Raw genomic sequence first — 12,882 nt, 5'->3', positions numbered from 1 at the left:
CATGTTTCCAGATCTGACCTCAAAAATCATAGTGGCCATCTCAGCGGAAATAAATAGACTGGTTCTCAGCAACGCCGCTTCCTTCGAAACACATGCACCTCCTTCGGAGAAGACAGAAAATTACTCAGCATCGGAAAGTCTGGTGTCTCAAACAGAATGGCCACTCCCAGGGTCCAGGACACCAGCCCAGTATTTGCATTCGAGAGCCGCCAGAGTGCGCTGAGGCTCAGGGTCAACAAGGCCATTGCAATGAAATCCCTGCCATGCACACACAAAGGGGAAAACGCTTTAGGAATATCAGTATACAAAACAATCTCAATTCATTTCAGAATGCTTGGTAAACAAGGTGCAGATCAAGTCAATTGATGATGTTACTTAAACATGCATGTTTGGTCAAAGCAGAGAATTATTAGGATAATTGTTATAATTCTGCTAATACATTGAATTGTAATATTTTTCTCTGAAATTTAGCTGAAAATGACCTGAAAACAATATTTTGGAATAGTAGGCCACCAAATGTTACCTGGGAATCTGGCATCAGGACCTGGAAATTGTCCCTCTGTTACCTTGCCTACTTAAAATTTTATTAAAATGTTAAATTGATTTAAAAAAAAAACCCAAAACATTATTATTAGGAGCCGTCTGTCTGCTTCTGTGAACTGTTCTGTCCCCTGTTCTAAATGTGCTTCGCACATCGTAAGATTGCTTGGAGCCTTCCTTTATAACCAGAGTCCAACCATAAGACATGTTCAAGAGGATTAAAGTGAAATCTGCCTACTCCACAGATAACAGCTGCAAATCAGCATTGCTAATGTCTTCCAGCTGTTCATGGAAGCCCCTTTCACACCTTGTCCGCTCCTAATTCATCCATTGTAATTTGTTGTTCCCTCCTAATATCTCGTGGAATTGGAGTGATGGAATGTAGAGCAAAGAATAACAGATGCCGTTAAGTTTTCCCAGTATAGCAGAATTAGCCAGTTTGTCAAGTAATTGTTCTGCTCAAGAAATAAAAAAAAGAAACTCCCTGTTCTTTAGTTTGCTCTCTGTCCAAACCATCAACTCTTGGAAGAAGATTGTGTTCATTACTGTTATTTTCCTTTTAGGCAAACCAACACGGGCTTTCTTCTTTACTATTTTCATGCTCCCCTTATCAGCTACTCTTTCCACGCATGATAATTGAGTGTGGCTGTGCGCCAGTAAAAGTCGGGAGTAAAAGGGGGGTCGGAGGGAGGATAGGAAGACATACAGAAACAGAAGACAGAGAGAGCGTCTACAAAGGGCAGGCTCTTATTCAGCTGAGAAACATGTGCGCTTCTTTCCAGGTCCAGTTTCTGCAAGCGCAGGGCTCTGAGCAGTATTGATCACTGGCTGTCAATGAGAGGATTACCAGGATTACACTCAAAGGTTTGGACACTTAATGGTAACACTTGTTCTTCTTTGTGCAATTTATTCTACTTTTTTAAATTTGTAAAAAATTTGTAAGATTTCTTTTTTTTTTTTTTTTTTTTTTACAGTTCTGCAATGCTATTCTCGTATTATTATACAACTGTGCAACTGTGATGTAATACATACACTGATGCTTTAGAAAGGGTGCAAGCAAATTATTGGTATGAATTTGATACTTTTTTTCTTTTGCTATGTCCTCTTAAACCTTTCCCAATACTGCAAATATATCTTAAGATTTTGTTTAATGAGTAAGATTCCGGAAAACTTTTGCAACACCTCGACACATATTGAAAATATTACATCTGTCATCACCTCTTGTTCTATCACCATGTGGAGAATGAATGAAATCATCTGAATATTTTTCTACTATTTCATTTCTTGGACTGAAGACATTTTTTTTGTTAAATCTGTCCAAAAGATTTGCATCACAACATTGCATGACTAGTATCATGTATGTGTGTTTTCATGCAAAAGTTCTGTTTCCACCAGGACCAGTTTGACAACAGAAAACATCTACTTGTAAGGATGTTTTTGAGGTAAACTGTGAAAGCCAAGGACTTAACAAGATAATGTTTCACATGGCACTATTTAGCTGCTTGGATATGTTGAACAGATTTGGCAGCATTAAATCCCCCTTGGTCTTGGCAAAGATTCCACATGCTGAACAGCAGTTGTTGTTTCTGGAATGGAACATTGTTCTCTTGCCAAGTTTACCACAGATTATGTGTGTATATGTAACTTTAGTTGTCCAAACAGAGTTCAGATCTTCAGTTTCATAACATGAAAACCTGTTTTAGTATGTTGTACTTCAGTTACACATATCGTAATAAAGCTACTGGCAAGTGGAACTAAGTATCAGGTCTGATGCAGTCATTAAATCAGTGTGATTGATGTCACTCACGCTGAACAGATGGGACTTTCTGTGGAGACTTTCATTTGGTCAGCAGTTTCCTGAACGGCATCCTTAGCTAAACCAAAACCGCTACTAAAAAATAACCCAAAAGATTTTAATATTTGTGGCTCAGCATATGAAGAATGTCAACCACATTTCCACAAATTGTAATTCTGCAATCATTGTAGCTTTTTACCAAAAGTTGCTTGGATACATTTTACAGGTTCTAACCTAAAACACAGGTGTGCTCCACACACCTCCCTCGTGTAAGCCTCGAAACACTGCACCTGCGATATTGCATTGGGCATTATTATGATTGGATGAAGAAGGAGTCACTTCACCATGACTACATGTGTTTAGTTTCTGTCGGCAGCAGGAATTTTACCGTCTGACAGTGTAAATTAATTCCATGTGCCTCAAGTAGAGACGCAGAAATACTGGGTTTGGGGAAAGTCAGTCGAGGAGAAACTCATCCCAGCAGCTGGATGCTGCCAGTGAGGGGGTTTTCCAACAGCCTACTCCAGATCTCCAGAGGGGGAAAAAATTCAGAGGAAAATGACTTACACAACTACAGCAGCTGAACGCCTCTCCCTGCCTTGAATGTGTTGCTACGGATTTGCATGTTGGAAAAATGCAGTCATGTTGAAGTGTCTGACCCCTGTTTGGCTACACTGGAATAGAAGCCATTGGGGAGGGCAAGGGTTATTCCCTGGCCACTGTTTTGGTGACATACGAAGACGCGTCATCATTTAAAGAAGTTAAAAGGAACATGTTGACTTCTTTCCAGTAACATTCTTTATCCTGTGTTTTATTCTGTGTGGCATATCTGGTCCTCATTTTAGCTTTCTTTTAGGATAGTCAGCAGTTTTACAAACTGGAAACCAGTATAAAGTACACAGCCAAACAAACAGCTTTAAAAATAATTGCTTTCTGCTGACTGAACTCTCCTCTACATTACTTTCCATTATTATTACTGCACATGTTGGTCGCACCACAACCAGGAATTACAGTGTATTCAGTAGTTATGCATGTTAGGCAGAGTTTTCCTTCTTAATTTATGCTTTCCAAATTGGGCATTGTGTTGCATGCAATGGTTTTCATGCCACTGCATTTTTAAACATCCTTCTCACATTTTAATGTAAAGTGATTGGTTGAATGAGAGGCAGGTCACTGCTAAGTCAACAGAGATACACAATTGGAGCAGAACTAAAATTTTGGTTTTCACTTCTAATTAAGGCACACTACTCTCTCCCTCACCCATTTTTAAATTGATAAAAAATGATGTTTGTAAATTGTTACTTCAAGCCATGAAGTTGTATAGTTAGTTGTCAATTCATCCACCATCGAGATTAGAGCTTAAAACCTTCATGCTGTGACAGATACCTGTTATAATAGCTTCCTTTTCTGAAGATGACAAAGTCCTACAAGTGGTTTTCTCCATCAGAGAAAAAACAGGCTGAGTACAATTTCCAAGTAAAACATAAGAGCGGAGTTTTCCTATAGCGGTCTGTTGCCTCTGGGTCCAGGACAGACTGTGATTTGAGGAAGCAGACGATAATCCAACAGGAAACTATGAGATGTTTATTAAGTAAAACTGGCAGTGCCATGTATAGTAGAATTACGGAATAAGTTAAGGGGAAAAGTTGATCTGTTACAATGATTCAAGCTTGTTATTCTGTGATCTAGTGGAGGAGAATGTTTGAATCTTCTCTTTGTACCTAAATATCCATGATTATATATAGACACTTCAAAACACAGGGAATTGCTAGCATGTTTGCACACCTTGTAACATATTTTACTGCAGGTCAAGTTGATCGTGTGTGGGCAAAACTTTTAGAAAAAGTTGTTCCCCCCCTTTGAATACTTCAGCAATTTTGTTTTGAATGTTATAACTCTGAATCACAAGGGCTTCAGCTGCATTCTGTGCAGTGCTTTCTCATACACTGAAAGCTCTCTTTGGAAATCTTAGTGCAGTGGGGAGAACAAATCATATCACTCGACAGTAAAGGGAGTAACAGTAGCCTTCACAGTTTGTAGCTTGTAGCTTTATAATAACATCCCTTCGGATGTTATTGTAAGTTGTGAAAAAGGGCTTTCAGACCCTGTCAGCTTTCATGTATGACAATAGGGAGTGAAAGGGGTGTGGCTTACAACTTGTAGAGGTTTTCCCTCAAAGAATTTTCCCAGTGCGAATAAGTTCTGTGTTGTGGTCCTTGTTCATGCAGCCCAAATCCATTTAATGCTTTTAATGCAACCCGATTTATTATGTGTGACTATCATCGTGTTATTATCTTTATTAGCTTTTGATCAAACTATATTATATAAGCAAGTAAGTTGTGAGCATGAAAACAGGTTTTGATTTTAATATAAACACAGTTTTCTGTTTCTCTCGGGGTACAACAGTCATTCTCACAGACAACTTTTTTCTGAGTTTTTTCAGAGATTTCTTAGCTTTCACTGAGAAGAGCTGTGATTGGGACCACATATACCTGTGATTTGATAAGGGAGTCCCTAATAATTGCCGTCAGGAATGATTCACACAAAAATGGCATCTGACATGTATCTTGTCTCCTTTCCAAAACACTTAGTAGTATCTATCAAGTCAGAAATAATAAAAAGCACATCACAAAATATATGATATGTGTGTTCTTTATTTTTGGAACTGAAAGCATGATTTCCTTTTTACTGTAGGTGCACCGTTAAAAATCAAGACAGCTGTATGATGGGTTGCAAAATGTTTTCCATGCATTGGCTCCTAAGATGCCTGTGCTTTGTGCTTCTGACTTTAATCAGTGCAGCGCAAGATGAAAACTTGAGAAGTAAGAGAATTTCATTTTATTGCACTTAATTATACTTATCCATGTGTCTTAAACAGTCGATTTCATTCATTTAGTAAAAAAACAAAACAAAACCAAAAAAATTGGGGGTTGGCAAATTGATCATAAGCCACATTCATTCCTCTGTGCTTTTTTTTATTTATTAATCAATGTGTTCTGTTTTATGTCAGGCTGCAGGACCGCTCCATGTGATCTAGTTTTTATTTTAGACGGCTCATGGAGTGTTGAGGATGTCAACTTTGAAATTGTAAAGCGATGGCTTGTCAACATCACAACCAGCTTCAACATTGGACAGAAGTTTACTCAGGTCGGTGTGGTCCAGTATAGTGATGACCCAATTTTAGAAATACCTCTGGGGAAGTTCTCCTCAAACAAAGATCTTATCAAAGCAATGCAACAGATTGACTACATGGGAGGAAACACAAGGACGGGGACCGCCATTAAGTTTGCCACTGACAAATTGTTTGGACTCTCCGAAAGGGGTCCAGCAGGCATTTCCAGAATTGCTGTTGTCCTCACAGATGGGAAATCTCAAGATGAGGTCATGAAAGCAGCCGAGGAAGCAAGAAAAAAAGGGATAATTCTGTTTGCAATTGGAGTTGGGCCAGAGACGGAAGAGAACGAGTTGAGGGACATTGCAAACAAACCTTCCACAACTTACGTGTTCTCTGTTGAGGACTACAAAGCAATTACCAGGATTATACAGGTTATACGTCAGAAACTATGTGAAGGTAAGAAGCTTCTGGTCAGGTAATTCGCATCATGCAGTAACAAACTTCTTTGCTAGTTCATGGTGTTTTCCTGTTACAGAGACAGTTTGTCCAGCAAAAATTCCCATAGATTCCCGTGACGAGAAGGGCTTTGATATTCTGTTAAGTTTAAACTTAGCTAAGAAAACTAAAAAAACACAAGGATCATTTTACGGCACTAAAGCCTATGAAGTCACATCTTTTGTTGACTTGAGTGAAGCTACAAGGTAATAACAGCTACACTTTGAAATTCTCCTACGTCTTCATGTGATAGTTAACCACTTTCCTCTTAACTCACGCAGGAGCCTTTTTCCTGATGGCTTCCCTCCATCATATGTTTTTGTGGCCACACTGAGGTATAAAGGATCTGTAGCCGTGGAGAAGTGGGACCTGTGGAGAATACAGACCCATGACGGAGATCCTCAGATGGCAGTGACTCTGGACGGTCTGGATAATACTGTCATGTTCACAACAACCAGTAATACACCAAATACAATTCAAACTGTCACATTTTCACAACAGACTGCAAGGGTAAGTTCCCACTGCTTTTATTCTGAAATGGCTTCACAGTTTGATTTAAAATGTGCTAAAAAAAAGGAAAAATTAAAAAAAAAAAGCAGGGAGTGGCACTCTTTTAATGGTATATTGTTAAAATAACTGCTAGATATTAAAAATTTTGGTTGTAATGGATAAATGGGCAATATATATCTACTCACAGGACATCTAAAGAACTTGGTACAATTAAAATAAGCAAAAATATCCAGGCGGAGATTTGAAACTCAGGCCTCAAGGGGTTAAATGAAGAAATTCTAGGTAACTCCATAGTTTCCCCCCTGTGCAGTACTGTAGATGTTGTGATCCAGATAGACCCTCTGTGGTGCCATTCACTCCAGTCGACAGGTGGTTTTCTCACATGTGGTTTGACCCTGAAAAGTCAGTTCAACACACTGCAGCAAAGGTGATGAGCTGGAGGGAAGCTAAAATGATTATCAATAATCAAACAGCAGCCGCAGTCAACACGCCCTCATCCTTTATTGGCGTAAACAGTGTGAAAATATGACTTTCTCCTGCACCCAATTATCATGGGTAAGATCCTGAAGGAGAAAAATTCGAAAGAGGAGTGACTGCTTTTCTTATTCATGTGAATTGCACGTAACTAGATATTTTGTACAGACAGATGGCACATACGAAGCTACACAATACTGTTAAACAATGTAGATTGTTTTTCTGCACAGGATTTGGCTGCTGATTAAGTTTGTCAGTTGCATTGCTGACCGACATGTGAAATACACTATACAATACCGGTACTTTATGCTTGTGTGTTGCACCTTTGCTTAATGCAAAGATAATGTGGCATAAGAAGCATTTAGATCAAGAAGTCAGACCCTTTTTACTTTTACAGAACTCACTCAAAGTAACACTGCTCTAACACTGGTTCTAATTGACCCATCACTTTATGCGTTCTGTAGTACATGTTCTATTTTATAAAGCCATAGCTTTATTGAATGTAAACCGTAAAAAAAAAAAAAAAAAAGCTGTTCTTTTTACCCAAAGATGTAGAAACCATGAAAACAATAGAGCCCCTGTCTGGGATTTATAGAAGGAAAACTTCCATGTCCACAAGTTAGTAATGAGTGGCTTTTGTGATGTCGTAGCTGACCACAAAATCAACAACTTAAAGCCACAAAGCAATTAAGTCTGAAAATGGCCCTCTGGTTTTGTTAGTATTTTGAGGGCTTTGCTTTCAAGACAAAGTTAATCCACATTCTGAATAAGAAGGTATATGTATTCTCCACACTCTGAAGTGTTTTACAAGCTTAGATTGTTAAACCTTCTTTCTATGTATGCATACGTTACATTTATAAGGGCAACAATTGATTGATTTTAATTGGTCTATTGCAGTTGTGGAAGAAGTTTGCTAGTAGTCATGTTGTCTCCTAGACCTGTTTGACCATAGCTTGAGAATATATATATACTGAGTAGTTCTTTGTTTCTTAGTTTCTTTGTAGAATTAGATCAATGTGTGCTGCCATTTTTATTTCAATCAGATGGTGACCACCAACCTGAAAACTCATGACTTTTATTTGTTTTGTCTGATCAAAGAAGTTGTTTGATGAAAAGTGGCACCAGCTGCGGCTACTGGTAACCGAAGAGGATGTTACTCTTTATGTTGATGATCTTCAAATGGAGACACAGCCTCTCGAGCCCTCTGTCGGCATTTTCATCAATGGAAAAACCCAAGTTGGAAAATATGTAAACAAGGAAACAACTGTGCCTGTAAGCGTATCCTGGTCCTTTTTTTTTTACTTGATCAGTTACCTAAATTATTATTAATTAAATCTTCTGTTCTCAAGATTTTAGGACTAGCTGTTCTATTAATCTCATTTAGCACGATTATTTCAAAAAATACTGTTTGCAAATGTTCAGTTCTCTCAATCTTGACTGTTGACATTTAACATAGTGAATGGACTTCTGTAAGAAGATTTTTGTAACTGGGTGCCAATTTTTACTTAGCCACTAAATAACTCAATTATAGGTAGAATATAAATATTAACAATAAAACAACCTTTAGATACAGCTATCTTTACCACATTAAGTCTGGTACTTGTGTAAAATTGTAACTAGTTTGCTTTTTTGCTGCAAAATACTGTATTGTTTTAATCCAGACTGATTTACATCCCTGATAATACAGATGTGTGTGTGTTTTTTATGAGGCTAGAAATTTAACAAATGGGGCTTATATGAAACAGATTTTCCGGAGCCTTTTTACCACCAGCATCGTCAGAACACCAAATCATGGAAGAATAGTGTAATGTTGCTTGAACACCCAGGGAGGTCTGGCAACATGAAGCAGCCCAGTACCCAGTGAGGGCACTTATTTGTTTCTTTAGCTCCTATAAAATGGTAATTTCAATTCATTGGTGGCACTGCTCGAATAAAACACAGTCTAATGTTACACAATTACTTCCTATGTTCAAATCAGCTTCTTTTGCATAGTCTTATTGAGATTCCCAAAAGTAAAAGTTTTATATTTAACACTTTTTTCTCCCCCTAAACCATTTATGTTTAGTTTGAAATCCAGAAACTTCGCATTTACTGTGACCCTGAGCAGAACACCAGAGAGACTGCATGTGAAATACCTGGAGTTGTGAGTACATCATCACCTACCTATGACCTCCTCTGACCTTTTCTCTGAGGCATATGGCCTATAAGGATGCCAAAGCATTTCAGGATGTGCTAAATTCTCAACTTCCACTGCTTTACACAGCATAGCGCTTCCTTGCTCTAGATTTCATCTCTGTGGGGTACTGACATTCTTTATAGGAAAGTTGCAAACTCGCCATGTAATCCTAAAGCCACATCTGGCATGCATTAATTGATCTGCTGAAGGAAGACTTATGGCTTCGAGTCAAACATGCTGCACTCTGTATATACAGTATATAATTTTATTGCTTCTTGGCTGTGAATTTTTGGCCTGTTTTTATTTTGGCTTTAAACTGCCACAGACACAAAGTTATTGCCAAAATACTGCTTCTAATCTGAAGATATTCAAAAGAAAGATCAGTAGAAACAGTGTAGAAAGATGTAAAAAACAAAATCTTCCCATTTATTAACACCGCTTCCTGTTTTTGGTGTGTTTTCTGTTGTTTATAGCTTGTTTAAAGTGTGTGTAATTAAGCTTTCAAAAAATATATAGTTAATTTTTGGCAATTCATCATTAAAGAAGATCTATTTACTTTTTAACATTGAGTCAGATTGATTTTTCAAACATTTTGCTTACCTGTTTCAGTGCTCCAACCATGCTGATTACACTGAACCAACACCAGAACCTTGTGCTTGTCCTCCTGGACCTCCTGGACCACCAGGAACAGCAGTAAGTTTTTCTTTTTTTCTTCTTCCCACGCCCCTTCTATCTCGTGTTGCGAGGATGCTTAATTGTGTTATATTTAAATGATGCAACTTGTAAATATAAACCTTGAAAACAGTTTTGACCTTTAAGAGCAAAGGATCCTGGTTGTTAAAGTGGTACTGAAATCATGCACACATCAACTGAAACAGAAATCTTTCAACTGTGGCAGATTTTTGGGAATGATTAATATAATATGGCTTATATGATGTATTGGTAAGCCTGCAAGGAATCAGGTCACTCTAGGCTTGAGAAAACTGTGTTAATTCCCAGGAGCTGTCTAGATTCTGTTTCATTCAGACAGCGAGTCCATGACTTTGCACTTTGCAAATAGGTCAAATTAAACGGCTGTAACAGCAATTATTAGATTTAGAACAGTTTGAGAGGTCTTAGTACTTTAATGTCTTTAATGGGTAAACAGTTCTCAGCAGTTAAATTGAAGCTGGCAATTTAGAATAACTTAAAGTTCCCTTCAGACCAAGATCCAATGTATCCGTCCCTAAAAAAAGGCAGACCACTTGCTTAATAAGGAGCGCTTGAAAAAGAAAATCAGAAACAATGTGGAATATGGCTTGTCTTTTTCATTTTTCCACTAGCGGATAGTAGTGATTTACAAAAGTAACAGCTAATTCACAAGGTTCTTAGATATCGCCAAGAAAAAACAGACTTGTTAATTAAAACCTTCAATACATGGTTTCAGGGAGCTTTTTCTTTTATAAGGTTGCAAAATGTGCTTTTACAACATTTCCTAATAGATCCACAATGCCTGGAGTGTAGCTGGCTTGCAGATGTTCCATGTGGCTCCAAACAGTAAATTTTGCATTAGACAAACCCGCTTGATCAGCAGTTGATGGATAAACAAACAACAGCTCAAGCAGAAACATGTTGACACCATTGATGTTTGCACTAGGTCCATTGTACAAAAAGGTTGTTCAATAAAGGATAACGGTTTTAGTCAAAACGACTAAAGCACTTTTTATTTTCACACGTTTTTAGGGGGAAAAAGGAAGCTCGGGTATCCCTGGACAACCTGGACCTGCTGGTGCTGATGGTAAGCCTGTGAGTACTACATAAATAATTATACAAACACACAGCAAATAATTGGTAATAGTTCGATTAAAAATAACAATAAAATTGTTGTAAATACTGCTTTTTCTGTTAAGTGACCTTTTACACAAAAAGATGTCATATTATGTCCCACTGGATAACACAGGATCTGTTGTGCTTTACAAAAGTATTCCCAGCCCTTAAACATTTAAATTTATGACCAAATGTATTTTAGAGAAGTGTATTGCTGTCACTGATTATTTTTTCTGAACACTATCATGCCATAACATGATACATGATACTATTGTAGAAATGTGATAATATTGAACAAATGGGACAATTGTATTGAACATGCGTGACAATGACATTGCATAAACATGACACAGGTTTTTTTTTACAAATGTGATAATACATTGTGCCAATGTGATAACTATATTGCATAAATGTTATTTCTTCCACATGGTAGCAGTAGTATGCTTTTAGTTTTTTCATTGAAGAGACATATATTAATTTGATACATGTGATGAGAAATGAATGTTTAAAATATATATTTTGTCATTATTCCTAAGGAGACCTTGCTATATGCCACAATAAGTATATTGAAACCTATCATGTTTGCACAACTTTCAAGTCCTATTCCAAATTCTCAGTTTCAAATGTTGGCTTGACCATTCAATTCACCCTAGTCTCTTACTTCTAACAGGTTTTTGTTTCAGGATTAGAATGTATTTACTCAATAATCTATCTTTAAACACTAAGCATCTGACCTGCTGCTTCCATTCTCCATGGTGTTTCTACTTCTATCTTTTGCCAAATCTCTATTGTGCTCAGGATGGTATGTAGTGTCAGATCATGTTAAACAGAAGAAATTATTTATAAATTAAACTTCTCCTCCTGCTGTTTTGCCTGTCCACTTTGCCTGTCATTGCATCTGATCCCCTTCGTCGGGTGTTTTCCACTGCTTGTCTGGTTAGGAGCCACTCTTTCCATATCCACATAAAATACTAGAACAGGGAAATCCCAGGCAGTCCCAATCCTCGAGAACGGGTTTCCTGCAACTCTTGGATGTGTTCTTGGTCTAACATGCTTCAATTAAATAGCTGAATTATCTCCTCAGTGCAGTCAAGTTCTCCACAGTGCTGCTAATGACATCATTATTTGACTCAGCTGTATTGGAAGCAGAAAAACGTCTAAAACCTACAGGACACCAGTCCTGGACTAAACTGTAATACTCAAAGCTTGGGATATTATTTAATAAACTAACTTACGTCTCATGATGCTGTTTGTTCTCTTATGTTCGATGACAAAAACTTTTGGTGCCTTCACAGAACAGCTGTATTTATACTGAGATTGGATGACACACAGGTGGATTTGCTAATTAAGTGAATTCTCCAGGCAGTTGGTTGCACAGGGTATTATTTCTGCTCGACAGAGGAGGCTGAAAAATTAAGAGGGTATAAGTGAATTGGTAAGAGACTGCAATTACCATTACCTTTGATAAATTATGGCTACCTTAATTTTTCAGTTGTCTAATTGGATAATTAAGGTTGGAGAATGACCTAAAATAAAACCTAATTTGAACGATACCTTCTGTTAGCTTTCCATCCTTTGCAAATGTCAGGGTGATAAAAACTAACAACATTACGTGCTTATCTTATCACGGTTCCTAAAAAGCAGTTGAATGTCCATGATGCTGATCTGTGAACAAGGTTGAGACCTACTGGTATGTAGTATATAGTATGAATGCAATAGGATTAGTTCCTGTCCTGCCACGTGGGAAAATGAGCAAGTACCAATGTTCTATACAAATGTTGATGTTTGATATCACATTTATTTGAAATGTTTTTTTCTTATTTTGTTTCTTATTATAGAAAATGAACATGTATACAACTTTATCTAAAGTTCAGTGGAAGAGTTTAATTGTGTCTCGCCTCTGAATAGATTCAATTAAGTGTTTAATCAACCATCAATAATTTGTTAAATCTGAAGGGTATTCCTGGCCTT

At 37.5% G+C, this 12,882-nt stretch overlaps 1 protein-coding gene across 1 annotated transcript in view; it reads left to right on the top strand.

Annotated features, from left to right (window-relative positions):
- Positions 1–4,939: 4,939 nt before the first annotated feature.
- col21a1 (collagen, type XXI, alpha 1) overlaps positions 4,940–12,882 on the top strand; it is a 20,205-nt gene continuing 12,262 nt past the window's right edge. The window contains exons 1-9 of the mRNA XM_014981868.2: positions 4,940–5,157; positions 5,346–5,906; positions 5,986–6,151; positions 6,227–6,455; positions 8,028–8,201; positions 8,995–9,072; positions 9,715–9,798; positions 10,828–10,890; positions 12,868–12,882. The exon at positions 12,868–12,882 is cut by the window's right edge and continues 39 nt beyond it. Of these exons, the coding sequence (XP_014837354.2) occupies positions 5,058–5,157; positions 5,346–5,906; positions 5,986–6,151; positions 6,227–6,455; positions 8,028–8,201; positions 8,995–9,072; positions 9,715–9,798; positions 10,828–10,890; positions 12,868–12,882 (1,470 nt within the window). The 5' untranslated portion in view covers positions 4,940–5,057. The remainder of the gene's footprint in view (positions 5,158–5,345; positions 5,907–5,985; positions 6,152–6,226; positions 6,456–8,027; positions 8,202–8,994; positions 9,073–9,714; positions 9,799–10,827; positions 10,891–12,867) is intronic.

Source organism: Poecilia mexicana, unplaced genomic scaffold, assembly GCF_051168715.1.
Source record: "Poecilia mexicana isolate PSO_F unplaced genomic scaffold, ASM5116871v1 scaffold_15, whole genome shotgun sequence".
Taxonomy (NCBI): Eukaryota; Metazoa; Chordata; class Actinopteri; order Cyprinodontiformes; family Poeciliidae; genus Poecilia; species Poecilia mexicana.
The sequence above is the reverse complement of the archived record's forward strand: the minus strand, read 5'-3'. Positions and strand labels throughout refer to the sequence as shown.